The sequence below is a fragment of the Tripterygium wilfordii genome, chromosome 4 (assembly GCF_013401445.1).
Source record: "Tripterygium wilfordii isolate XIE 37 chromosome 4, ASM1340144v1, whole genome shotgun sequence".
In the NCBI taxonomy this organism is placed as follows: Eukaryota; Viridiplantae; Streptophyta; class Magnoliopsida; order Celastrales; family Celastraceae; genus Tripterygium; species Tripterygium wilfordii.
This window is the reverse complement of record NC_052235.1, coordinates 2,818,082-2,843,476: the sequence shown is the minus strand read 5'-3', so window position 1 is coordinate 2,843,476 and position 25,395 is coordinate 2,818,082. Positions and strand designations below refer to the sequence as shown.

The window sequence follows — 25,395 nt, the reverse complement described above, 5'->3', positions numbered from 1 at the left end:
GGGACAGTTATTCATCTACCAGACCTCACTCCACTCAAGCAAGCTATCCCACCACACCTGAGTCTCTCCCTCTTTCTCTCCACACCAATCTTTGTCCAGATTTTGCAGTATTGGGCCTAAAGTTGACTTTAAGGTGAGGCCCAGATGCAAGCAAGTTGTGGTCAAAATACAGCAACTCAATGACTAGTAATCACTTATGTTGAACATTCTTTTCATTAGGCCCACAACACATAGATTTTTCGTATGATGGCTCCTCTGCGTGATTTTAATGCGGCCCGATGGTTTACTCAATGCGCGGTAGTTGTTGCGTTTCCATGGTACAAAAAAAAATCCACAAATGTTGTATTAATTTATGCAGTTTTGATGATTAATCTAATAACGACAAATCAAATGGAATAATTTCAGCGTCAATTCTATTTAATTAGCATATAATAGTAGGAACTTTTCTTGTGGTCTCATGGATCTAGTCTACTCACGATGCTCCTAGGGGGGTTGAGCTATCTCTCTCCATGGATACATACATAAATATAAATAGTGTGAACGTATATATGTTCACACTATTTATGAACATACGTACGTACGTATGTATTTTAGAGATTGATAAATGAAATATTAAATAGCCGTTCATATCATCTATATGTTCACACTATTTATATGTATGTAACATCTATTTAATATAAATTATTGGTGAAAAATTATTAATCTATATATAATCACCTGAATGATGACGTGTTGCAAGTTTTTGATTCTAAAATATTGTTTTGTCTTTCATTTAAAAAATGATAAAAGAATTTTTAAAAAAAAAGTAAAGCTAAAATAGAAATAGAGAGCGAGAGGAAGAGAGAGGGAAGCAGACCCTTCCCTCTTGACTCTTTTCAAACCTTTCTAATGTGTTGACTTTGACCCATTACTTTTCAATCTCTTTCTCTCTCTCTTACTTGCATCCTTTTCTCTCTCGCTGCTCCCTCCCTCCCTCCCTCCCTCCCTCCCTCCCTCTCTCTATCAATCTTGTCTGTTTTTTCTTTGCAGTCTTTCTCCGGGTCATCATAGCACTATGAACCTCTAATGCATGGACCCACTCCCTCTCCTGTGCTCTACTTCCTCTTACTTTTCCAACGTCTACTATTATAATCTCTCCCTATTTCTCTCTTCAAATACAGAATTTGGTTCCTTCATCAAAATCTGAAAGTCTCCCTCCACCTTCACCAACCCAAAAAAGTAAGCCTATGATAAATATTTAGTACTACACACAGAGACAAAAATTAATAAATATATATATGCGGCCATTTTCGGTCATCTGTGTCTCTTGTCTATCTCCCAAATGAATTTTTATACTTTTCAAATGAGTTGAGTGGTGGTTACTTATGGAGGAGGGCGAAGGAGGAGACATAATCAAATGAGTAGTCATAAAAAGAGATCAGAAAGGTCTCTCATCTCATCTCATGCAACCAAAGAGCAATAGAGACGTCGCGCGTCCATTGATTAGATCGTGATGGACGCAGTCTTCTTGCTCAATGAAGAAGATCGCGAAAACTTCCTCAGAAGGCTAATGCAGTCTCTGCGCTGCACTTACATTGGTCTCTGGTGGTCTTATACTCACTTGCCCTACCCAAACAAGTATATTTATACATTTTCTTTCATCTTTTTTTTTCCCTGCTGTGAGTTTTTCAAGTTCTTGAACATACAATTAATATTATGAGTTTTGTGGGTTGTTTATTTTGTGAATATAACCAGCTTTTTGATGTCGTCCGGCGGGGTTTATGTTGAAGAACACAACCAAGCTAGCTCTTCTTCTGGAAGTACAGCTCGGAGCCTTTTTGACGAGTACCGGCAATTGCCATTCTTCCTTGAAAATGAGTATGATCAGAAACAATTGTTATCCAATCACTTGTTCTTCTAACGATATATATATATATACACACAAGAATTTTTGTTTATGAAATTTCATTCTTTGATTAGGCATGTGCCGGGTCTTGCCTTCAAGAACAATATTCCCTACATTGAGCTCGATCAACAAAACCTCCTAAGAATGGCGTCAAGCGAAACTCAGCTGCGATTTTATCATGAAGCACAGATTAAGGTTTTCTTTAACATCCATTGCAAAAGCTAGAAGATTTTTCTCTGTGCATGATTTAATTTTCTAACATTAATTCACAATCTTAGAAGATTTTCTTTTCTTTTCTTTGCTTTTCTTTATGATAATAGTTTGCAGTCTTCATGGGGTGCAGAAATGGGGAGATTGAGATAGGCTTCTCCAACTTGCCCAATGTAATTACAAAACCCATTAATTAATTGTGTCTCACTCTTTCAATAGATTTGACCATTTCATTATTAAGACATTGTTTAATTATATTTAAAGGCTGACTGGGTATTTATGATTATAATTCTTCAGGCTAACATAGAAATGGAGATAAAAAATTTGTTCTCTGAAGATTTTCCTGGACAATCACCAGCAAGAGAGCTTCTTCCACAACAACCTCTCGTCGATCCTAACCGGCCTTCATCTTCATTCGGATCACAATCCATGGACAGTCCAGACACCTCTTCTCTTCTGTTGATCACTACTAGTACTTTCCCAACCACATCTCACATGCCATTAATTCCACCAATCACAACCACACCTAGCTCACAACAAGAAGCAATTCAGGCACTCGCTCGAATCCGTAGCGCGCAATTACCAACACTAGAGAGTGAAGAAGCTGCAATGACAAGAGCTTATCTCGCGGTCTTGACCGCTCCTTCTTCTTCTTCTTCTTCACAACAAACTCAGCAAAATATTAATGTACCGGTAAGAAGGAGAGCGACTGCTTTCGGGAATTACTTATCGCCTGTAGTTTCATCATCAGCCATGTCAACGACGGCTCAAATGAGAGCCAATATGTTTAAGCGAGTGACTACATATTACAGAAGGTTTAATCTTGCGAGGCAAGAACAAATGCTTCAAAGCCGCACCCCAACCGGTAGTAGTACCCAGCTGCATCATATGATATCGGAGCGAAGAAGGCGCGAAAAGCTTAACGAAAGTTTTCAGGCATTGAAAGCATTACTTCCCCCAGAAACCAGGGTATGTCAAATTTTATTTTTTATTTCAAATTCAATCAAATATTATTTGGATACATGAAATATTGATCAGTTATATATGAAATATGTCGAGCCCACGAATTTACTTAGATCATGTTTGTCCAACTTAGCAATTGGGTATCCCAACTGCTGAATCTTTATCAAAATCGAGTACTACTGATTAAGGTTCTCATCATATTTGATCTTGGATTGTGTAGAAAGACAAAGCTTCGGTGCTTATTCGTACGAGAGAATACTTGAGCTCTTTGAAGACTCAAATTGCTGAGCTTTCTCGAAGAAACCAACTCCTAGAGGCACAACTATCTCCTTCGAAAAAAGCGAATACTAATCAAGAAGCAGCCATTACAACAAGTACTGGAGCCTCAAATGAAGAATCAAATGAAAAGCTTGATGTTAGGATTACGCACGTCCCTGAATCAACCTCTCAAGAAGAACGCATTGTGGACTTGAGGGTTACATTAAGAGGAGAATGTCCTGTTGCGGATGTGGTTTTTCGCATATTGGAGTTCTTGAGACAAGTTAGGAATGTCAATGTGACGTCCATGGAAGCCGATACCCGTCTCGTAGAAACAACTCCTTTCAATCATGTTGTGCTGAGACTCAACATTGAGGAGGTAGGCGCGATGTTTTTGAAATTTATGTTTTGCTTTTGCTTTATGTTCGGCTTCCTCTCTTCACCTAAATGCTAACTAATTTACCTCTCAAATAAATTGCTTCAAAAGAGAGTCTTCTTCTATGAATGAGGTTACAAGTTGAATTCCTACTGAATTTGTTCGTCAAATTTGCGAGTTATTAAATGGACTCATGAATATAAGCTAAGGATAGTTTTTTTCAGTAATGATAGGGGATTCTAGGAAGAGTTGGTATTCCAGCTAATGAGTTGAACGCACACGATTTTATGTGCATCATGTAAAACATGTGGAGCTCACAAATTCATTCTTATGTGTCCAACTCAACAGTTAGAATAACTGAGATTTCAATTACCGGAATCTTTATCATTTTCTAGGTTTTACTCTGTTTCTTTTTCATATGAGCTTGTCACATTCATTGTTGTGGTCATTCATAGTTTCATACATCCGATATAACAATAAAAAATAAAATAGTCATTCATATAAAGTTGAATATGTAATTAATTGGCTATTTGACATGGAAGAATTGTCGTGGAATTTGTTGGTGGTTGTAGGGTAGTGAATGGGACGAGTCTGCCTTCCAAGAAGCTGTAAAAAGAGTTGTTGCTGACCTGGCACGTTGACAAGTGGACCATTCTCAACCATAAGTTCCTGCCTTTTTGACCAGTCAAACAAACCTATTCAATTCTTTTCCGATATGGCGGCGCTGCATCAGATCGATGGTGCCCATCGTTTTTCCGCCTATCATATTGCATTACCACGTACTGACTCTCTTTGTATAAGTGTTTTTTTGCCTCACAATTCACAACCTCTATATATATATATATATATTGGGTTTTTGGTTTTGTTTTCTTGTTTGAATGAATAAATACATATATGCGGCCAGAAATCAAATGGAGTCGTGTCATTTTATAAGAGGAAGAGGAAGAGGAAAACTGCGCAAACAAAACCAAACCCTCTCTCTTGATAGAAGATTGACGAGTAGTAGTAGTAGTAGTTGTTGTTGATTTCATTGAATTCAAAGATGGTTCAACATCAGAAAACCAGTCTTTTCAAGATTGATACACCTAACAAACCCACACCACGACACAATCTTACTATATATCCAGATCAACATTTGGTCCAAATACAAAAAATGGTGATGTTTAATTATCTTAAAAGGAGCAACTGATCTGTTTATATATTTATGAGACGGCGAGTTTGACCATATAGTTTTCTTTCTCTTTCTGTCTTTTACTGGTTTAGTGAAATAGGTCCTTATCACTCAACATGAAAAATGTATGACATTAATTATCATAAACCTTCATTTATAAACTTAAAACATTTGATATTTCGATCGCAATTAATTTGATTTTCCTTTCGAACAAAAAATATATCATTGATTTGTAACTCGTTAGACCCAATACTACAAATTTATAATATAAAATTAAGACCGAAAGACGCTACATAGGAAGTCCCAGGACACCCCCTTGAATCTGGTGAAATTCTAAGATTACTTGGTTTGGGTCCACTTTTCTAAACACCACATAGATAGGGGATAGGGGGCTGGAATTATTCCAGTAATTTCACCAGATCTACACCATCCAATGCAACAATACATTGATTTGACAACACTACACCCAATACATTCAATGGTGTAGATCTGATGAAATTGTTGAAATGATTCCAGCAAATCTTTTTCCCATAGATTGCGGGGTGTCAAGATGATTCCTCAACTCCCTGATTATGAAGAGTTTAATGTTTTCTGATCATAGTGCAAAGAAACACCACCCCTTGACAAAAAAGAACACTAATTGAAAATCCAGACTTGTCTTAATTAAGTCAAAAACTCAATGAAAAAGGTAAGTGTTCAAAAACAATGCACCAAAGAAATTCTTGAAACCCCCCCCCTTTTTCTTACCTTTCCAACTTTTCCAAAGATTAAAATGGCCAGTGGATCCCACTTCTAGAAAAAAACCCATTTGAATTTTCAAAATGCACAGTACATGCATGCATTTTTCCTACTCCCCGCCAACAGTTCGTCTCCAATGCTATTATCTGGTGTCCATCAAACCCTAACTTTACATAATCTAGAAGAAATATATATATCATATCATATTATTGTTTGTAAAAGTCTTTGTCTTTCTCTGAGTACATTTTAAGAATGAATTAATGACAGCCGATGAATAAACGGCCTGATATTTTGAAACAAGAATAACTGTACGTACTTATGAAAAGTTCTTGGACACGCGCGCGGCAGGACTTTACTGACAATTTCTTATTTTTAATACTTAATTAACTTGCATGGTAGTAATTCAATTTTGAGATAATTACATCTGTGCCTCTCTTGCTAGTGATCAAACTAGTTTTGAACTCTCGACCTCGGGTATTTTTAATTCTAAGTTCAGAGAGGTAAGCAACCTACTTGGCTATCGCCCAATTACCTTCTCAATTGTGTCAAATACTTTGCTACAGGAGTAGTGGTTTATCAAGCTTTATGTTGACCACTGGATTTACAGATGGTGCCAAAGGAGCACATAAGGTTGATTCTTGTCAAAACACACCTGACTAGAATTTCATCCGAATCTAGCTTGACGACTGTTTTCCTGGGCTTTTCAATAACTAATTTCTTAGCCAAGCAAAGGTAATCACCTTCTGACCTGACCTTCAACCGTTCGACAAATGCATGCAATTCGGCTTCTGTTGAGAAAGTAAGGGGCGGAGTTAGGACCTCAGAACTTCTTTGAATTGAGAAGAGATGCCTACCCCTAATTAGGCCAATTAAGAGATCAGATTTTAAGACACGGCCGTGAGCCGCGCAACTAATTAAGAAGCAAGAGAAATTTATAATTGGGCACTGGTAAAACTGATTATTGAGGTCTTGGTGATGCTCCATGGTTACTGTCGAAGGTCACTAGTCAAATTTCAAGTATTGTCATCCTTTGCAGGAAGAATCTTGGGGATTTAAGAGGTCCTGAAGCATTGACATCCGCGCACTTGATGTAGTCAGACTGTTTAACCAACCATCCTCGACTCGCAGCACTTGCTCAGACAATTTTAAAGCGTGAACAGACTTTGAAGTCCATGAAGCAAGGCAAAAGTCCAAAATAAAAACCATATGACCATGAACCATCAGAAGTCTTCAGTACAAAAAAGTTACGAAGGGAACATAAAACTAGTTGCGACAACAATCATGGGCATTTAAATAACACACACACAGAAGAGTGTCGCAATTGAAATTTGGAGAAAATCCCAATAAACAGCAACAGACCTAAAAACACTACATATATGAGCAATATCTTCCCCATATCAATAGGAACCAAGGGAAAGGACCTCCAAAACAATCACACAGTATCAGTTATAAACGGGAACCAAATAAAGCAACAACCAAAAAAACCCAAAACTGCAAATCCCTCCCCTGCAAAATTCCCTAATGCTTCCAAATGACCCACGGTAATCCCTGGCCAAACACCACAACATCTTGGCGACCAAATGGTCCAGATCTACTGCTGCTTGCATTCTGGAGGTCGTTCACCCTGCTGCTCACCAGCACCACCTATAGCTCTTCCGCCCTTCTACAATGCACAAGAAACATGTGGCCACAACAATCAGATTATGGTTATCTATTGAACATAGGCACATAGCATAATAAAATAATTAAACATAAAGAATATCCCAAAGTAGACAGGATAGTATCAGGTAACATACCTTTTGTCCAGCCAATGACTGCAGCACATATCAAACAATTAACAAAGAAAATTAGCAAAGTTCATATGTCAACAAAAACAGTAAAGCATATAAGTAAATAAAGGAACAATTTACAAGTACCTTCTTTCTCGTCTTGCTCCCATCTTCCCCTTCGTCATCATCATCCTCGTCATCTTCATCTTCCTCTTCCTCATCGTCATCAATGTCTTCATCGTCATCGTCGTCTTCATCATCTAATCCAAGATCCTCTCCTTGAATAGCTTCACCAGTGTACCATGACACAGCATGGGGAATAACCTTGTCACGAATAGTAGACCTATATGAAGCACAATGATTATCATTAAGCAGCAGCAGCATTCAAGAAAACTGAGCTGAAAAGAGTTCAATTAAGGTTCCACTTCCAACTTAGTCTTACGAGAACCTGTAAAGATTCAAATGTTGAAAACACAATACTACCATAAGTAGTAGAGCTGCAAGAGCATCAACAACCCAATTGCTTATCAAAATTATCAAAATATCAGTCTCTAATCATACACCATAGAATAACTCACCCAACATCATAATCTTGTTCCATCTGATTCTGAAGATCCTCAGCCTGTTAGAGCAAATAAAGATAAAAATAAGCACATAATACACGATGAGAGAAAATCAAGCATTTATCAGTGCCATGATATTTGGCCATACAGCATCTTCATCAATGTCTTCATCATCTTCTGGAACTTGAGGTGGGTTAAAAAAGTTAAAAAAACTTTCACACTCTTCAGTTTTTGTTATGGGCTTGGCATTCTTTGTTCCCTTCTTTGGCTTCTTCTTCAGGACCTTCTGTGTTAAGCACTTTCCAGGATACCATTCGATCTCCGTTCTACAATACCCAAATATCAGTTAGGTGCCTTTTTAAAAATATAGTTATATGGTGACAAAAAAGGTTATCACATAACCTCTCTTTTTTTGAATGGAGAATAAAACAATCAACCAAATTACCCAATTGCTTTCTCCAAAATAGGATCATCTTCATCAATCATGTGATATGTCTTTGTCAAGATAGTGTTCTTGAAGTATGTATTAGGCTCGAAGATGAACTCAAGCTTGAATCCCTTGGGATCCTCAATCCTGTACCATTTAATATCTTTAAGATACTTTAGTGCTCCTTCATCACGTTCTGTAATCTGATGGCAAAGAGAAGGATGAAATGTTATAAGTCAAAAATTTTAATTGAACCTAAAGAAAACACATACAACAGATTTTCTAAACACTCATATAACTAACCTCCTCAGCTAAAACCTCATTGTTCTTCATTGCAGTAAGCCAGAAATCGGGCACTCCTTTCTCTGCATTCAAGGAAATTAGTTATCAAGTCACGAAGATAATGCCCACATAGATTTCATTTAAACTGATCATCGAGGCACCTTCAGCGGCTTTATCCCCCTCCTGGTCCATTGTGGCTTCATCCGGCGTCCCTTCAACTTCAATGACACCATTAACAATATCATAGCGCTGCAAGAGTTCAATATATTAACTACTGAAGAAAGGGAAAGGCATTAATCAATTATTGTTAAATCAATGTGACCAATGTCTAAATGCAACCCTAAGGCCAGATACAACTACTACTACCTACTTCAGTAGAGGCATTCAATTCAGCCACTAGCTTGAAACGACTGACTAATCAGCAAAAAATTATAGATATTCTATTCACCAATAACAAAACAACACAGTCAACGCACATTATAAACAAACTATCCTTAAATTTGTTTTAATTCCTCAACTATTTTCACGATTGCATCCAAAAACTATGGTATTGGATTAATTTAAATTTCTTAAAACAACAGAGAACAAATGATACATCAAAACAGATATGAAGCTATGTGAATTATGACAAATGGGTTCTCTTCGTCAAAATCAGTCCATAAATCTTGAATGTGATAAATGACAAATCTATGCTTTATGAGTGCACAATTAGACATGTCATTCCCAAGCTTCAGTTGTTTCAAAAAGTATTCTCTTGGTTTCATTCAAACCTTTTATCTTAATCCACCTTGTAATAGAAGGCTAAGAATCTTTAAACCAATGGACCTAGCTGCAGTAAAAATACATTCCTATAAAAGACATGGAGACGCTCAGGCTCACCATTAGCATGTATATAAGGAAAAATACCTTTGCATACAGTGGTTTATACAATTTTTGATATTTGGCTTCCAGAGCTGCTCTCTCCTCAAAAAATTTTGCCTCCAATTCATCGTGTTGACTCTGCATATCAAGAAGAAATTTAGATGCTACAATAAAAAAAATACATATTGGAACTTTTTATCTTGTCAAGGAAAGATAAATAGGCTGTGAAGGAAGATTCGTGTATGCTAATGTCAATTGTTACGATAAAAGAAGAAAGAATCTGGAAGAATGAATAGCCATTCAATGAAGAAAAGAACAGTCGAACTTCAAACCCAAAATATGAAATGTATACCAACAAATCAACCAAGCAAACTGGAGCAAGAACACAATCCAAAAACATACACAAAACACAAATCCTAGTAAAAGAGCAGTACTTTTTGTCGCAGCGATATGAGAGAAGAAGTATCACAAAAACAAAATTTATTTTGCAAGAAGGCTAGCCACCTGAATCTCTCTAAGAACCTCAACACGCTTTCTGACAGTCGGAGTCAAATTCTCCAGGATATCAGAGTGCTGGCCGGCGAGAGTCTGCAGCTTATCCTGCACAAAGTCACCACAAAGTCACCCCAATCAACCATCAAAACACCAATCCCCAACAAAACAACAAGATCATAACCAAACCGCAATTCACTGACCTTAAGAGCAGTAACGAGACCCGCTCGATCGTCATCGTTGAGAGCTAAGTAAAACAAACGAAAAAAAAGAAGAAGAAGAAAAAAGGTCACTCCATGTATGCAAACAAGAAAATTCATCCAGCAGAGTAGGGTTTCGGTTGAGAGGGACGTTACCAGCAGATAGATCGGCCATGGTGAAGTTATCCTTGTTGTCGTTGCTCATATTGGGGATCCAATTCGATTTCGAGAGACAGAGAGGAGAGTAAGAAGCAGAAAACCTAAAACCCTAGCTAGGAACAAATAGGAACTCTTCGGGGAGACCGAGAGATAGGCGGTCTGCGAAGCGTGCCTCACCTTTATATGGGCCTGGTGATTGGGCCTTTTATTATTCGGCGGCAGTGGGAACTCACATTTGTATTTTCAATTTTGGCCCCAAATAGAGCCGCGTTTCGTAAATCCGTAAATGACAAGCAGCTCCTACTAGTTTATTCTTCCTCCATGTAACTTCATATTGGAACAAATAAGTGGCATCAATGTGGCTGGAGATCTGATCGAGGTTTCTGATCGGAACGAACGGGTAGCACAAAGGTAGGTGGAGATTTGCAGCTTCAAATCAAAACAAATAGTTGGTGCCGATGTGGCGGCAAATGGCAATGCAATCCAGCTTCTGTTAGGAAAGCAAGGTGCGGAGTCAGTCCTGAGCGCTTCTTTGAATCGAGAAGAGGTGCCTACCCTTAATTAGGCCAACTAAGAGATCCAATTAAGAGATCGGACTTCGAGCATAAGGCCGTTAGCTGCGCAACTGATCATTGAGAGGTCCAGAAATTTCAGTAGTCAAATTTTCAAGTATTGTCATCCTTTGCAGTAATAATCTGGGGGACTTGAGAGGTCCCGAATTATTGACCGTTTAACTAACCCCCAGAACTCGCTCAGACAATTTGGAAGCGCGAACAGCATTTGGAAGTCCATGAAGCAAGGCAAAAGTCCAAAAATAAAAACCATATATGACCATGAACTATCAGAAGCCTTCAATACAAAAAAGTTATAAATGGAAAATAAAACTAGTTGCGACAACAATGATGGGCATTTAAATAAAACACAAACAGACGAGTGTCGCAATTGAAATTTGGGGGAAATCCCCATAAACAGCAACAGACCTAAAAAAACTATATATGTGAGCAATATCATTCCCCATATCAATAGGAACCAAGGGAAAGGACCTCCAAAACAATCACTCGGTATCAGTTATAAACGGGAAACAAATAAAGCAACCACCAAAAAAAAACCCAAAACTGCAAATCCCTCCCCCAAAAATCCCCTAATGCTTCCAAACGACCCACGGCAATTACTGGCCAAACACCACATCTTGGCGACCAAATGGTCCAGATCTACTGCTGCTTGCATTCTGGAGGTCGTTCGCCCTGCTGCTCACCATCACCAACAAGAGCTCTTCCGCCCTTCTACAATGCACAAGAAACAAGTGACCACAACAATCAGATTATGGTTATCTATTGAACATAGCATAATAAAATAATAAAACATAAAGAATATCTCAATGTAGACAGGATAGTATCAGGTAACATACCTTTTGTCCAGCCAATGACTGCAGCACAACATATCAAACAATTAACAAAGAAAATTAGCAAAGTTCATATGTCAACAAAAACAGAAAAGCATATAAGTAAATAAAGGAACAATTTACAAGTACCTTCTTTCTCGTCTTGCTCCCATCTTCCCCTTCGTCGTCATCATCCTCGTCATCTTCATCTTCCTCTTCCTCTTCTTCATCGTCATCAATGTCTTCATCATCATCGTCGTCTTCATCATCTAATCCAAGATCATCTCCTTGAATAGCTTCACCAGTGTACCATGACACAGCATGGGGAATAACCTTGTCACGAATAGTAGACCTGTATGAAGCACAATGATTACCATTAAGCAGCAGCGGCATTCAAGAAAATTGAGTTGAAAAGAGTTCAATTAAGGTTCCACTTCCAACTTAGTCTTAAGAGAACCTGTAAAGATTTAAATGTTGAACGCAATACTACCATATGTAGAGCTGTAAGAGCATCAACAACCCAATTGCTGATCAAAATTATCAAAATATCAGTCTCTAATCATACACCATAGAATAACTCACCCAACATCATAATCTTGTTCCATCTGATTCTGAAGATCCTCAGCCTGTTAGAGCAAATAAAGATAAAAATAAGCACATAATACACGATGAGAGAAAATCAAGCATTTATCAGTGCAATGATATTTGGCCATACAGCATCTTCATCAATGTCTTCGTCATCCTCTGGAACTTGAGGTGGGTTAAAAAAGTTAAAAAAACTTTCACACTCTTCAGTTTTTGTTATGGGCTTGGCATTCTTTGTTCCCTTCTTTGGCTTCTTCTTCAGGACCTTCTGTGTTAAGCACTTTCCAGGATACCATTCGATCTCCGTTCTACAATGCCCAAATATCAGTTAGGTGCCTTTTTAAAAATATAGTTATATGGTGACAAAAGGTTATCACATAACCTTTTTTTTTTTTGAACGGAGAATAAAACAATCAACCAAATTACCCAATTGCTTTCTCCAAAATAGGATCATCTTCATCAATCATGTGATATGTCTTTGTCAAGATAGTGTTCTTGAAGTATGGATTAGGCTCGAAGATGAACTCAAGCTTGAATCCCTTGGGATCCTCAATCCTGTACCATTTAATATCTTTAAGATACTTAAGTGCCCCTTCATCACGTTCTGTAATCTGATGGCAAAGAGATGGATGAAATGTTATAAGTCAAAATTTTAAATGAACCTAAAGAAAACACATACAACAGATATTTTAAATACTCATATAACTAACCTCCTCAGCTAAAACCTCATTGTTCTTCATTGCAGTAAGCCAGAAATCGGGCACTCCTTTCTCTGCATTCAAGGAAATTAGTTATCAAGTCACGAAGATAATGCCCAAATAGATTTCATTTAAACTGATCATAGAGGCACCTTCAGCGGTTTTATCCCCCTCTTGGTCCATTGTGGCTTCATCCGGTGTCCCTTCAACTTCAATGACACCATTAACAATGTCATAGCGCTGCAAGAGTTCAATATATTAGCTACTGAAGAAAGGGAAAGGCATTAATCAATTATTGTTAAATCAATGTGACCAATGTCTAAATGCAATCCTAAGGCCAGATACAACTACTACTACCTACTTTAGTAGAAGCATTCAATTCAGCCACTAGCTTGATACGACTGACTAATCGGCAAAAAATTATAGATATTCTATTCACCAATAACATAACAACAAAGTCAATGCACATTATAAACAAAATATCCCTAAATTTGTTTTACTTTCTCAATCATTTTCACGATTGCATCCAAAAACTATGGTATTGGATTAATTTAAATTTCTTAAAACAACAGAGAACAAATGATACATCAAAACAGATATGAAGCTATGTGAATTATGACAAATAGGTTCTCTTCGTCAAAATCAGTCCATAAATCTTGAATGTGATAAATGACAAATCTATGCTTTATGAGTGCACAATTAGACATGTCATTCCCAAGCTTCAGTTGTTTCAAAAAGTATTCTCTTGGTTTCATTCAAACCTTTTATCTTAATCCACCTTGTAATAGAAGGCTAAGAATCTTTAAACCAATGGACCTAGCTGCAGTAAAAATACATTCCTATAAAGGCATGTCATTAGGGAGACACTCAGGCTCACGGAAAAATACCTTTGCATACAGTGGTTTATACAATTTTTGATATTTGGCTTCCAGAGCTGCTCTCTCCTCAAAAAATTTTGCCTCCAATTCATCGTGTTGACTCTGCATATCAAGAAGAAATTTAGATGCTACAATAAAAAAATACATATTGGAACTTTTTATCTTGTCAAGGAAAGATAAATAGGCTGTGAAGGAAGATTCGTGTATGCTAATGTCAATTGTTACGATAAAAGAAGAAAGAATCTGGAAGAATGAATAGCCATTCAATGAAGAAAAGCATAGTGGAACTTCAAACCCAAAATATGAAGTGTATACCAACAAATCGACCTTGCAAACTAGAGCAAGAACACAATCCAAAAATATACACAAAACACAAATCCTAGTTAAAGAGCAGTACTTTTTGTCCCAGCGATATGAGAGAAGAAGTATCAACATTCAACAAAGGAAAGGGCGTTGTCTCACAAAAACGAGATTTATTTTGCAAGAAGGCTAGCCACCTGAATCTCTCTGAGAACCTCGACACGCTTTCTGACAGTCGGAGTCAAATTCTCCAGGATATCAGAGTGCTGTCCGGCGAGAGTCTGCAGCTTATCCTGCACAAAGTCACCACAAAGTCACCCCAATCAACCATCAAAACACCAACCCCCAACAAAAACACTAGATCATAACCAAACAACAATTCACTGACCTTAAGAGCAGTAACGAGACCCGCACGATCCTCATCGTTGAGAGCTACTTACAGAGAAGTAAAAGAAACGAAAATTTAGAAAAAGGTACTCCATGTATGCAAACAAGAAAATTCATCCAGCAGAGTAAGGTTTCGGTTGAGAGGGACGTTACCAGCAGATAGATCGGCCATGGTGAAGTTATCCTTGTTGTCGTTGGTCATATTGGGGATCCAATTCGATTTCGAAAGACAGAGAGGAGAGGAAGAAGCGAAAAAGCTAAAACCCTATCTAGGAACAAATAGGAACTCTTCGGGGAGAGCGAGAGAGAGGCGATCTGCGAAGCGTGCCTCACCTTTATATGGGCCTGGTGATTGGCCCTTTTATTATTCAGCGGCTGTGAGAACTCACATTTGTATTTTCAACTTTACCCCCAAATAGGGCCGCGTTTGGTAAATGACAAGCAGCTCCTACTAGTTCATTCCTCCTCCACGGAACAAATAAGTGGTATCAATGTGGCTGGAGATCTGATCAAGGTTTCTGATCGGAACGAACGGGTAGCACAAAGGTAGGTGGATATTTGCGGCTTCAAATCAAAATAAACAGTTGGTGCCAACGTGACGGAAAAAAATTATAGCTTCATACCGATACGAATCATTGACGCGAATATGGTGGGAGATTGTAGTGTTAATTTGAAAGAACGGTTGGTGTCAATGTAACAAAAGGTAACAACCTTCATATCAGAACAAAGGTGACTGCACAATAAAGACTAATTTAGTATGAGATATATGTTATGAATTTGAACTAATTTATTTTATGAATTGCCCTAATGGTTCATAATAAAGATTTTTGAAGATTGGAAAAAAGAAAGTGTCAAATTTGATCAAAAGAGTAATTTTTTGAATGAAATTACTCATGCAGGAGTAAAACTTCTTTTTCGGACCTTCACAAGATTATGGCAATTGATTATGACCAATTGCATACTTATAAAATACCAAGATTAGAACATGAAGAAGAAGAAGAAACCAAGGCCTCATGAATAGCCCAGTATCCTATCCTCTCCATGTTTGACCCAAAAAGGCTCCTGTCACTATGGTTCTCTCTCATGTACAACACAAGATAACAGAACTATCCCCATTTGTTCCTTAAAATCAAGGATATACAAAACAATAACAATACATGAATCAAAGGAGACAACAAGAGTTTCAACTATATATGAGAGGAAGAGAATGCATCAGGCCTCACAAGCCTTGTCAATGACCTTACCATTGGATCTCATCACCCCCATCGACTTTGATGATGACGAGGATGATATTGCAGATTTATCAAAGTCTTCTTTATCTTCGCTGAATGCCTTGCTCAGAACTTGTTGGAGTTCCATGTATCTCTGCCTTTTTACGAGTCTCTCCTTCGGAGTATCATCCCCTAGGTATGCTAGCTGTGATAAGTCATCAGCATCCATGATCCTATTCAGGACTTCTGAGCAACGAGGGAAAAACTGTTTGCCAAGCTCAACTGTCCAAAGTATATACATTTATATGAGATGATTAAAACTTCAAATACGAATCTATAATTGTAAGAATCACTCACAAATAAGGCAGACAATCCACCTTGGCAAATTTGATTCTTCCAAGCAACTTGGAGTATTTAGCTATGGAAAAACAAAATACGTTTTACTTTTCAAGCAACATCTTATACATCATGATAAAAAATCCCGAGTTACTTGGTTCAGATCTTGAGAACATGATCACATATCGAAGATTGGTCAGTTTCTAACCAAAACAACAATCGCCTAGAAGTACCACTGAAGGCTGGTTAAAATCAAGTATCGAATCGCTGAAGGTTATTCTGTGAGGACCCTAATAGTAAAGATGGGAGATTTTATCTTGGGTTTCACATTGGAGATAGGGGTGAGTAGTATAGCTGTGGAGCTCTGGACAGAAGCACAAGGTCTGTAACTTGCTTAGAATAAAAAAACAAAGGTAGAAGTTCAAGGGTGGAAACTCAATCTGGTTCTTAGATGTTGCCTCTAAACTGTGAAAATGTACCAATTAGTCATTTGATTCTAGAAATCAAAGAACTAATTACTAAGGGTTGAGATTGCAGTAAGTCATGCTCACTGCGAAGCAGATTGGCTTTCATCAAAACCAAATATTCGCCTCTGGACTGTGCATCACATGTTGGATTAATATTTAAATGATCAAAGGACACATTTCCTAACAGCTTAAACTTTTGAGATGGATGATATTTTGCATGGTGTTGGAGAAATTATTTTTTTTAATTCGTAAGCAAAAATAAGTTCTTTACATGATATATATCACTAAACAAAACATTACCAGTCCTGGAGAGTGCCCTCATCCTGTGCAGATGCTCCTCTCTAATCTTGAAAGGTGCCTCATTCAAGTCCACAGCAGTTCTTTTGGTACCGACCAAATTTTTAGAATCGATGCCATCTAATACAAATTCCGAGGTGCCATCCACTTGAGCTATATCCATTACAACTCTTGCTTCCATCGGAAAAAGAAGTTTTGCCAGGCCAACTAAGAATAATCAAGAACATACATACAACATATGAAGGTGATAGACAAACAATCAATGAGATACTGAGGATGCAAAACAAAACCACCAAAATAGGCTATAACTGGTAAGGTTCATACAGAGAAATGAAATATGGACCACAGAAATGGTGAGCTAAGTATTAAATCATAGAAACCGCAAGAAAGGACCATGACAGCTAGAGGAATGAATGAACAGAACGAAGCAACACCTAGAATACCAATCAGCTAGCTCAAGCAGAGGGAAAGAGAAGAAAATGGGAAGAGATTAAGGGAATGAAGCTACTGTGAAAAAACAATATTGCAAAAGCAAGACTTTTATTAGTTGAGTATCATTCTAAAAGCTTCATTTCATAATGAAATAGGACAGAACTTTTTACAATAACTTGTAAGAAAGAAACTTATGGCAAAGGTTTTCTGAGTTCTGACTGTTTTATGTGGATGCCGTCTGGTGACTACAACAGCAAGGATGTTATTGGCGTCAGAAATAAAACATACAATGAAGGACCTGTCATTCAAGGGAAGAAAAAATATGATGCTTCATCTTGCAATATATGAATCTTTAAAAATCATGACAATGTCCCAAAAAAATTCATTTAAGCTGTAATGTCCATGTTTAAAAAAGAGCTAAGTAATGAAAATCTTAAAGGCATAAATATGAAAAGGTAAATGAACCGTAGCAATTGAAACTTACCTCTATTTTCAAGGTATAATAACTTCATTCGCAGATCATCACCAGCCATAGCAAGAGAAACAGAAGCTTCTCCAAGTAATGGATCTCTTCTTTCTGCTTGCTCCAATATCTCTATGCATAATCGATCCCTGGGAGATGCTTTTCCCTCATCAGTAGTCTTATAGTAATCTTCTGCCTTAGTAAGACACTTTGCAATCTGAACAGCTTTTCTACCATCTGAAGTAAGATCAGATGGACGAGCTCCTTTAGTCAAAAGAGACACAATAATCTTAGGCTCCTTACGCATTGCAGCAAGATGAAGCACCGTGTAGCCTCTAGAATTTCGACAATTAACATCAGCTAGTCCAAGATCAAGAAGCTCTGATGTGGTCTTTGCATCACAAAATGCCACAGCATAGTGAAGTGCATACGCTTCGTCTAGATTAGTGTGTGCCTCCTTCAGCAGCATTCTAACCAATTCAACATCATCCGAATCTAGAGCCCTATGAATTCTCTTTATATGTTTGTCTGGAAAGCTTATATGATCAGGCATGTCCAAGCCTAGCTCCTGGCGATAATCCGTTATCTGTTTTACAATCTGTTGGGGCAAGGCTTTATCAAGAGTTAAAATATCGATGTCAGACTTGACTATACTCTCAATGCACCTTCCCAGCAAACTCTGGCAAGCTTTACCACACATGTTTGCAACAAATAGAATGACCAACATGTCATCTTTTGCAACCTCGTCAAGAATATCTAACAAGTGCCTCTGCAATCAGACAAACATCCGAAAAAAGGGTAAAATCAAACAAGAAACTAACAAAATTAGGAAATTGAGAAAGATTCAAAAACCACTTTAGTTGTGTATACATGTAAATTTCTTAAACGTTCTTAACCTGCTCCCTTTTAAAATCTTATGTGGAATAATTTATCACATGCCTAGTTCAGTAATCTTCCTTCAGTAGAACAATCCAACTTGTTTTTCTAGAATGCCAGGCTGCACTTCTCCCATGGAATATAAGCCACTTATTCTAACACATTTTGTATCATGCGGATCATCATGAACAAATAGAACTTAACATGTCATATTTACTGCTCCATATGTATTAGCACAGAATAAATACACTAGCAACAGATTCACTTAAAAAATATATGCTGCGACCCACTCTGCTAGTATAACTAAGAAAATAAAGGTATCAGCTGATCCTTTGATGGCACCAACAACAGTGTTTCTGAGACAGAGCTATTGTATTTACAATGACTCAGTCTAAACGCTAAAGGTATTAGTATTACTACGTGTAACTCAAATGTAGCAGTGGACTGCGGTTTCTGTTTTCAACAATTTAGAATCATTCACAGCAACAATTATACAACGTCACATAACAATGTTACAATAACAAAGCATTGGCCGACAAGAACGGAAGAAACAGAGTTACTATCGAGACACAGTGAAGATCTTAGTCTTTACCTGATACAGAGCCACGAGTTCAGAAATCTGGAATGTAAAAGACGCATAAAGCACCTCCACCAGAAAATCCACTGCCGGTCTACAGGCTACGTGCGAGCAACCATCATCGACGCACTGACAAACGCCTCTAGGTGACGGCCTCGCCTTCCCGCTATACAAATAAGCCAAGACCGCCACAAGAGCGTCGAAGCCAAGAACGTAATCCTTGGCCAACTCTTTTAGCTCAAACTTGACTACGCCTCTCTTTCTCGAAAACAAGCTCTTAAAAAACGGACTCCTCACGGAGAGAATGCACCGGTGCACGGGGACCTCCCTTCCCGAGACAGCAATTCTGGCGTCGGCGAAGAACTCTGAGTCAGCCGAGTCGAAGAGTGAGTCGAAGTTCCTGGATAGCAATTGGAGTGCGGACATTTCAGGTTTTAGAGGAGATGGGGTTTCGGCGTTATCGGCAGCCATGGCTACGCAGCACGAGCTGCTTCCATAGCTTATCTCGGTTGAATCAAAGGAACCAACTCTGCTGTTCATCTCCGACCATATTCAATTTTACAAAGGAGTATAAGAAGGAAGTCAAAAGAGAGATGGAGCTTGAAAAGGATGATCAAGAATGTCAGATGAAAGCATTCGAAATTCATTTTATATGTGGTTTTGATTGTAATGACGCACTGAAGTGAGGAAGTAATCGAGACTAGATAGTTTAGAAATTCGCTTCTGGGATCTGTCATGAACAGTGAAGACTCGTGATATCGTCCGTACATGGAAGGGTCCTAACCGCCGAGATTCATGTTTTTGATCTTTCTATTCCATTCATTAATGGCTCCACTATCCTATGAAAAAGACAGAGACCAGAAAACAAGAGTCCCTAATTCTAATTCGCTTGTTTTTAACATAAATTTAACTAACCGATCGGTCCATTATTGTCAGTTAATTTGGATTATTGGTTGGCTTTTCAGTTAGTTATTTAAGGAAATACGTTTTTTTTTTTTGAAAATAATTGAGCTAATCGATTATCGAACGGTACGATTACATCGGTAATTTTTGTACAATCATAATTCCCGCAGTTTTCCTGACACACCACGTCATAACTTGATGCGACTAACCATAATATATTTTTGAAATTTGAAGTATAATCTACTCAACTATTCATGTATTATCACTAAACATATTAATTCTGGGGAAAGATAACTTTTGGTCACTGAAATATCTGACCAGGTTCAACTCAGTCACCCATTTTTCAAATGTTTCAATTTGGGTATTCAAATTTCGAAACTGTTCCAAATTAGTCACACGGGCAGATTTCACCCAATTAGGGCAGTCAACCAGCCCACGTGGCATAATATAGTCAAAATCAACTAATTTAGGCTGATGTGGCTTGACACTTGTAATGGTAGTTGTAATCAAACCAAAACTTATCACTTTGTTCCAAATAACTCACTGGAATGGTAATTCCATGACATATCAATCACTCAATTAACCAAATAATTTATAAAATAAATAAGAGTCCATATCATTATATTGTCTCAAAAACATAACTATCACATGCAGCAAATAGTCCAAAAACACATTCATACTAATACAAAAAGTGGAACAACCTCCGAGTATTGATTCGTACACCTATTTCATCCATTCTTTTTGACATTTGTGATGGACTCCTGAGTTGCATTTATCATTGCAGAGTACCTGGAGCTTGAGGTTGAACCTTGAAGTGTTGAATATGTATTTGGCAGCCTTCTAGCATTATCCTTGGTCCTTTTTCCAGGGCTACCAGCTACACCACTGCCCCTTCCCACAATTCTACCTGCAGCACATCTGCCCCTTCCAGCAATTCTACCAGCAGCACCTCTACCCCTTCCAACAGTTTTATCTGCAACACCTCTGCCTGCAACACCTGTACCAGTCAGCACCCTTGCCTCATGTGTAACACTGCTACTCCCAGAAGTAACATTTCCAACCTGTTTTTCCAACAATCATAATATAATAAGAAACTAATAACTAAACAATTATGTATTTTTGTCTAAAATTAATAACAAAGGTTACCTGAACATTTGATTGATTCTCACAACGTCTCTTATTGTGTCCTTCTTGTCCACATTTACTACACTTTGTCTTGCCATACCTTCTTCTCAACCTGCTCTTGCTCTTGGGCTCATCATGCTCCCTTCTCCTCTTTTTGGTTGGCCTTCCAACTACAACATTAATTGGAGGAGGAAGAACAGTATCACCACCAGTACTAATCCACAGATTCTCTCCATTTGTTGGCTCTACATTGAACTTGTACACCCTCAAATAGGTTGCTTTAGTATAAGCTTGATGGACAAAATCAGCTGGGTCCTTGTGCACCAACCAATTGCTGCAACAGCATGTGTACATGGTATACCTGACAGGTCCCAAGCCCTGCATGTACACGTTGCCCTTTCCACATTGACAATGTATTGTTCTGGTTTCTTACTAACCTGGTGAAGGAGAGTACAAATTTTTATAGCAAATGCATATAAAAAATATTACACAGGTAGTGTAAATGCAAATATAATACCTGAAAAATGGCATGTTGATCATCTCCTGTCCACTTTGCTGTCCATAACCTACTATTTTCAAATTCCTTATCCAGAATCTTGTGTACTTCTGGCACAAGAACCCCTTGCTTTCTTGACATTGTTTCTCTAAGCATCACATGTCTATCCATAGCATCAGCTCTTAATTTCTCAAGCAATGTTATAATTGGCCTATCCCTAGATGGCAATATCATTGAGTTAAAGCTCTCAGACATGTTATTCACAATTGAATCGTTCTTGCTGAAGGTTGAAAATGCAACCCTAGTCCACAAACAAGGTCTTATGTCACTCAAGTATTTCCAAGCAGCTTCATCTAAGTCTTTAATTTTTTGCATGTGGATGTTAAACCCCTGCATTGTAGTTGACTTTGCACATTCATAAACTAGCCACCTAAAGTGAGCTCCAGGCCATTGCTTACTAAAATTGGCATAAATATGCCTAACACAGAACCTATGTTCTATTCTTTGTTGCATCTCTCTTTCCAACCCTTCAATTGCCTGAACCAAGCCCTTCTGCCTATCTGAAATGAAGCACCATCTATTGTTATCAAAACCACCAATATCCAACAAGAGCTTCCTAAGAAACCAATCCCATGAGTCCCCATTTTCCCTATCCACTACTGCCCAAGCAATAAGGAAAAGGCCATTGCTTCCATCCTGGGCAATTGCAGTAAGTAATTGACCACCATACACAGTCTTTAGAAAACAACCATCTAGCCCAATTAGAGGCCTACACCCTTCGATGAACCCTTTCTTCAATGCTGCTAAGCATACATAGGCTCTCTTGAACACTGCAGGATCTTCAGGCCTAGCCCTATCTACAATGATATTGCATGTACTGCCCCTATTTGTCCTTAAAACCTCACTAAAATAACTCCTCAGTTGTCCATACTGCTCATTGTGCTTACCTTGGATTATATCTAATGCCTTTTTCTTGGCCCTGTAAGCATGAGTCCTTGATATAGCAAGTGACATGTGTTCTTTAGCATAAGTGCATATCTGTGTAGCACTAATTTTTGGCTCACTCCTAATCTTATCCACCATTCTAGTGGCAAGCCATGAGCTATTGGCTTGTTTGTTTGGCATCATTCTGTTACACCTATGCTTCTTAATATAGGTCTTTATTTGGTATGTGGTTTTCCCCCTGATCTGAGAGCACCAAATCATCCATGGACATCCATTATCACACCTAGCCTTACACCTCAATTTGTCATTCCTAACCATTTGTATTTGATAACCCCCATCTACAGCATAACCTCTAACAGCCTCCTTGAAGTCCTTTAAAGTTTTGAATTCCATTCCAAGCTGAAACACATATTCTTTTTCTTTCACCTTAGGATCATACTTTGGATTTCCATGCCCACGCACCCTAACTTCATCATCACTGTCATATTCATACAATAGCATGTCACAGTCCTCAGACTCATACACCAATTCTTCATCATGATCATCATCATTGGCTACCTCAACATCATTACCTTGTCCAACATCACTGTCATCACCTACATCACCACTATCTCCCTCATCAGTACTAGCTCCTTCATCACCACTATATTCTTCCTCATCATTATCTGCCTTACTACTGCTACTTCCTCCTCCCCCTGCATTAGCATTCTTTTCTAAATCTGACATATATGCATCCAGTAATTCATCATCAGAATCATCTAGAGTTAAGTCAGTACTAGGTGTAAGCACTTCAGACCTTGTAGCAATAGACTTCATATTGTGCCTAACCTTCAACATAAACATCAATCCAAACACAGTAAGCTCCTAATATTATAAATTATGCATTCACTATGACGTAATAAAGAATTTCATTCACTTGATGACAAACAAGGTCATTATATCAATCAGGGCCACTAGATGTAAAAAGAGGAACAAAATCGGGACCACATATATACAACAATCGAGACCACAAAGCTTTTTAAAACAAAAACACAACTAATATTGTTGATTTAGAGACAACAATAGTTGCAGAATAAACAACAGTTGGGTTACCCAAACACTCGAAGTATAAAACCCAACAAATCTTCAAGGAATCTACCCGGCTGCAAAATATAAAAACCCAACAAAGACTTGAATCGAAGTAACCTGGATTATTAATCTTCTTGATCGAGTGTTGAATCGTTGCACAGATCTTGCATCTCTATGGAACTTGAGAAGGTGTGATGTTGAGAGCACCAGTTTAGTGTAGTGGCAGAGTGATTTCAAGGTGAAAGGTTTTCGCGAATTTAGGGTTAGTTTTTTGCGGGAATGCATTTTTGGGTGCTTTTTGCCGGCTTAATTTTTTCCACATCAGCACATTTGTACATGTCAGAAAATATTAGACGATTTTAATTTTTATTGTCAGGTCAAAGTGCCACGTGGGATGGTTGACTGCCCGAATTGGGCGAAATCTGCCCGTGTGATTAATTTGGAACAGTTTCGAAATTTGAATACCCAAATTGAAACATTTGAAAAATGGGTGACTGAGTTGAACCTGATCAGATATTTCAGTAACCAAAAGTTGTTTTTCCCCTATTAATTCTAGTACACTCATATCATATGGTGACCATCAAATTAATTTTCCACACACTGTGATGTGATCACGACGGCTCCGCCGAAATGTACAAGTTGAACGTGCAATCCGGGACCGAGGCAGACTCCATCTGGGCAGTTTTCGTGTTTGGTCATTGGGGTTTTGGATTTCACTTCTATCCACTTGCCTGCCTTCGCTGTCAAGTGCCAAAGGTCCAAAACAAACGTCGGTCATCACTCCTCCCTTACACTTTCTCCTTTAATGTCTGGTTGATTAAAAATGGAATTGAAAGAAATGATGTGATTGGGGGGTTGTGTAAACATCAGGCAGGTTTAATTAATCTCATTGACTATGTCCAGATGTGACTTCTGAAGGGATTTCCACATAAATTTATATAATCATTTAAGAAGATTTACCTTATTGGATTGTCTGCAATATATAACCTCTATATATATATATATAACAAATAATCCACTCCACCCTCTAATAAAATTATATGACAACAATTCACCAGCCTGAAAGAAGTCTGAGGTACCTGCAATCTCCGATGCAGACAGTGTTTCATCACACCATTCAATCTGCTTTTTAAATTTAGAAAACAATGTAGCCTTCACACTGTTCAACACATGAAACGGTGATGTTGAAAATTATTAAGGATTTTACATTGCAGGTACCCGGCTGGCCTGAAAAAAGTAGGTGTGGGCCTCGATCCAGTGCGACCATACACGTGGACATGTCATACAAGCAATTTGGACGTGCAACGTCGCAACCTTGTTAATGGGCTTGTTCAATTGGGCTCACGGTATGAATTTACAAAAGCAACTGGACCTTGCTTGATAGAAGAAAATGTGGAATAATCCGAAATTATTATTATTATTTGTTTTCACTTTGAAAATAAAATTCCACAAAAATTCGATTAGAATAAAAGAAATTTAGAAAGACTTCAAAAAAGGCTAAACTCAGCTGTATGTATATCTACAAAAACCTAAACCATACCAAATTCTCCACCTTCATACATTAATATTTTTTTTGGTGTTCTTATGTTTGTACGTAATTGACAATCCCTTCCTAG

General features: G+C 38.0%; 5 protein-coding genes across 8 annotated transcripts; 1 reads left to right on the top strand and 4 right to left on the bottom strand.

Moving 5' to 3' along the window:
* Window positions 1-1,155: 1,155 nt before the first annotated feature.
* On the top strand, window positions 1,156-4,517 carry LOC119997629 (putative transcription factor bHLH041). Its single transcript, XM_038844772.1, has 7 exons — window positions 1,156-1,617; window positions 1,735-1,857; window positions 1,960-2,080; window positions 2,206-2,268; window positions 2,393-3,064; window positions 3,279-3,695; window positions 4,265-4,517. The coding sequence occupies exons 1-7, from the start codon at window positions 1,493-1,495 to the stop codon at window positions 4,331-4,333; spliced, it is 1,590 nt and encodes a 529-aa protein (XP_038700700.1). The 5' UTR covers window positions 1,156-1,492; the 3' UTR covers window positions 4,334-4,517.
* A 2,328-nt stretch (window positions 4,518-6,845) lies between these two features.
* LOC119997061 (nucleosome assembly protein 1;2-like) lies at window positions 6,846-10,516 on the bottom strand. 2 transcript variants are annotated; one of them, XM_038843839.1, is made up of 12 exons: window positions 10,352-10,513; window positions 10,199-10,242; window positions 10,008-10,103; window positions 9,549-9,641; window positions 8,804-8,891; window positions 8,664-8,725; window positions 8,379-8,563; window positions 8,082-8,259; window positions 7,949-7,992; window positions 7,518-7,713; window positions 7,398-7,415; window positions 6,866-7,264 (listed from the first exon to the last, which is right to left on the bottom strand). In XM_038843839.1, exons 1-12 carry the CDS (start codon window positions 10,398-10,400, stop codon window positions 7,193-7,195), a joined length of 1,125 nt encoding a protein of 374 aa, XP_038699767.1. In that variant the 5' UTR covers window positions 10,401-10,513; the 3' UTR covers window positions 6,866-7,192. The 2 variants fall into 2 exon arrangements, with proteins under 2 accessions (XP_038699768.1, XP_038699767.1); XM_038843840.1 differs by lacking the exon at window positions 7,398-7,415 and having other exon boundaries at window positions 6,846-7,264; window positions 10,352-10,516.
* Window positions 10,517-11,182: 666 nt separating this feature from the next.
* On the bottom strand, window positions 11,183-14,921 carry LOC119997060 (nucleosome assembly protein 1;3-like). Of its 2 annotated transcripts, none has more exons than XM_038843837.1 (12): window positions 14,737-14,921; window positions 14,585-14,631; window positions 14,394-14,489; window positions 13,906-13,998; window positions 13,171-13,258; window positions 13,031-13,092; window positions 12,747-12,931; window positions 12,451-12,628; window positions 12,318-12,361; window positions 11,886-12,087; window positions 11,763-11,780; window positions 11,183-11,637 (listed from the first exon to the last, which is right to left on the bottom strand). In XM_038843837.1, the coding sequence occupies exons 1-12, from the start codon at window positions 14,783-14,785 to the stop codon at window positions 11,566-11,568; spliced, it is 1,134 nt and encodes a 377-aa protein (XP_038699765.1). In that variant the 5' UTR covers window positions 14,786-14,921; the 3' UTR covers window positions 11,183-11,565. The 2 variants fall into 2 exon arrangements, with proteins under 2 accessions (XP_038699765.1, XP_038699766.1); XM_038843838.1 differs by having other exon boundaries at window positions 14,585-14,628; window positions 14,737-14,920.
* Window positions 14,922-15,514: 593 nt separating this feature from the next.
* On the bottom strand, window positions 15,515-20,044 carry LOC119998009 (BTB/POZ domain and ankyrin repeat-containing protein NPR1-like). The gene is made up of 4 exons (XM_038845276.1): window positions 19,258-20,044; window positions 17,811-18,558; window positions 16,898-17,101; window positions 15,515-16,076 (listed from the first exon to the last, which is right to left on the bottom strand). The coding sequence occupies exons 1-4, from the start codon at window positions 19,780-19,782 to the stop codon at window positions 15,796-15,798; spliced, it is 1,758 nt and encodes a 585-aa protein (XP_038701204.1). The 5' UTR covers window positions 19,783-20,044; the 3' UTR covers window positions 15,515-15,795.
* Window positions 20,045-21,395: 1,351 nt separating this feature from the next.
* On the bottom strand, window positions 21,396-24,089 carry LOC119995930. 2 transcript variants are annotated; one of them, XM_038842406.1, is made up of 3 exons: window positions 23,897-24,089; window positions 21,788-23,539; window positions 21,396-21,707 (listed from the first exon to the last, which is right to left on the bottom strand). In XM_038842406.1, exons 1-3 carry the CDS (start codon window positions 24,062-24,064, stop codon window positions 21,537-21,539), a joined length of 2,091 nt encoding a protein of 696 aa, XP_038698334.1. In that variant the 5' UTR covers window positions 24,065-24,089; the 3' UTR covers window positions 21,396-21,536. The 2 variants fall into 2 exon arrangements, with proteins under 2 accessions (XP_038698334.1, XP_038698335.1); XM_038842407.1 differs by having other exon boundaries at window positions 21,788-23,534; window positions 23,897-24,031.
* Between the last annotated feature and the right edge of the window lie 1,306 nt (window positions 24,090-25,395).

Bases quoted from the DNA above. Each gene is read 5' to 3' on its own strand.
- LOC119997629 (XM_038844772.1), top strand. From the start codon at position 1,493: ATGGACGCAGTCTTCTTGCTCAATGAAGAAGATCGCGAAAACTTCCTC. The intron at 2,269-2,392 runs GTAATTACAAAA...ATAATTCTTCAG, and splicing joins GCTTCTCCAACTTGCCCAAT to GCTAACATAGAAATGGAGAT. The intron at 3,696-4,264 runs GTAGGCGCGATG...TGGTGGTTGTAG, and splicing joins TGAGACTCAACATTGAGGAG to GGTAGTGAATGGGACGAGTC.
- LOC119995930 (XM_038842406.1), bottom strand. From the start codon at position 24,064: ATGCATTCCCGCAAAAAACTAACCCTAAATTCGCGAAAACCTTTCACC. The intron at 23,540-23,896 runs GTTACTTCGATT...TTTATGTTGAAG, and splicing joins CAAGAAGATTAATAATCCAG to GTTAGGCACAATATGAAGTC. The intron at 21,708-21,787 runs GTATTATATTTG...CTCCTTCACCAG, and splicing joins ATCAACATGCCATTTTTCAG to GTTAGTAAGAAACCAGAACA.
- LOC119997060 (XM_038843837.1), bottom strand. From the start codon at position 14,785: ATGACCAACGACAACAAGGATAACTTCACCATGGCCGATCTATCTGCT. The intron at 13,259-13,905 runs GTATTTTTCCGT...GAACTCTTGCAG, and splicing joins ATAAACCACTGTATGCAAAG to CGCTATGACATTGTTAATGG. The intron at 12,088-12,317 runs GTGAGTTATTCT...TGCTTCATACAG, and splicing joins GAACAAGATTATGATGTTGG to GTCTACTATTCGTGACAAGG.
- LOC119997061 (XM_038843839.1), bottom strand. From the start codon at position 10,400: ATGAGCAACGACAACAAGGATAACTTCACCATGGCCGATCTATCTGCT. The intron at 9,642-10,007 runs GTGGCTAGCCTT...CTTGATATGCAG, and splicing joins AGGTTCTTAGAGAGATTCAG to AGTCAACACGATGAATTGGA. The intron at 8,260-8,378 runs GTAATTTGGTTG...TGGGTATTGTAG, and splicing joins ATTTTGGAGAAAGCAATTGG to AACGGAGATCGAATGGTATC.
- LOC119998009 (XM_038845276.1), bottom strand. From the start codon at position 19,782: ATGAACAGCAGAGTTGGTTCCTTTGATTCAACCGAGATAAGCTATGGA. The intron at 18,559-19,257 runs GTAAAGACTAAG...GTCTGATTGCAG, and splicing joins AACTCGTGGCTCTGTATCAG to AGGCACTTGTTAGATATTCT. The intron at 16,077-16,897 runs GTAATGTTTTGT...TACTTTGGACAG, and splicing joins GAGGGCACTCTCCAGGACTG to TTGAGCTTGGCAAACAGTTT.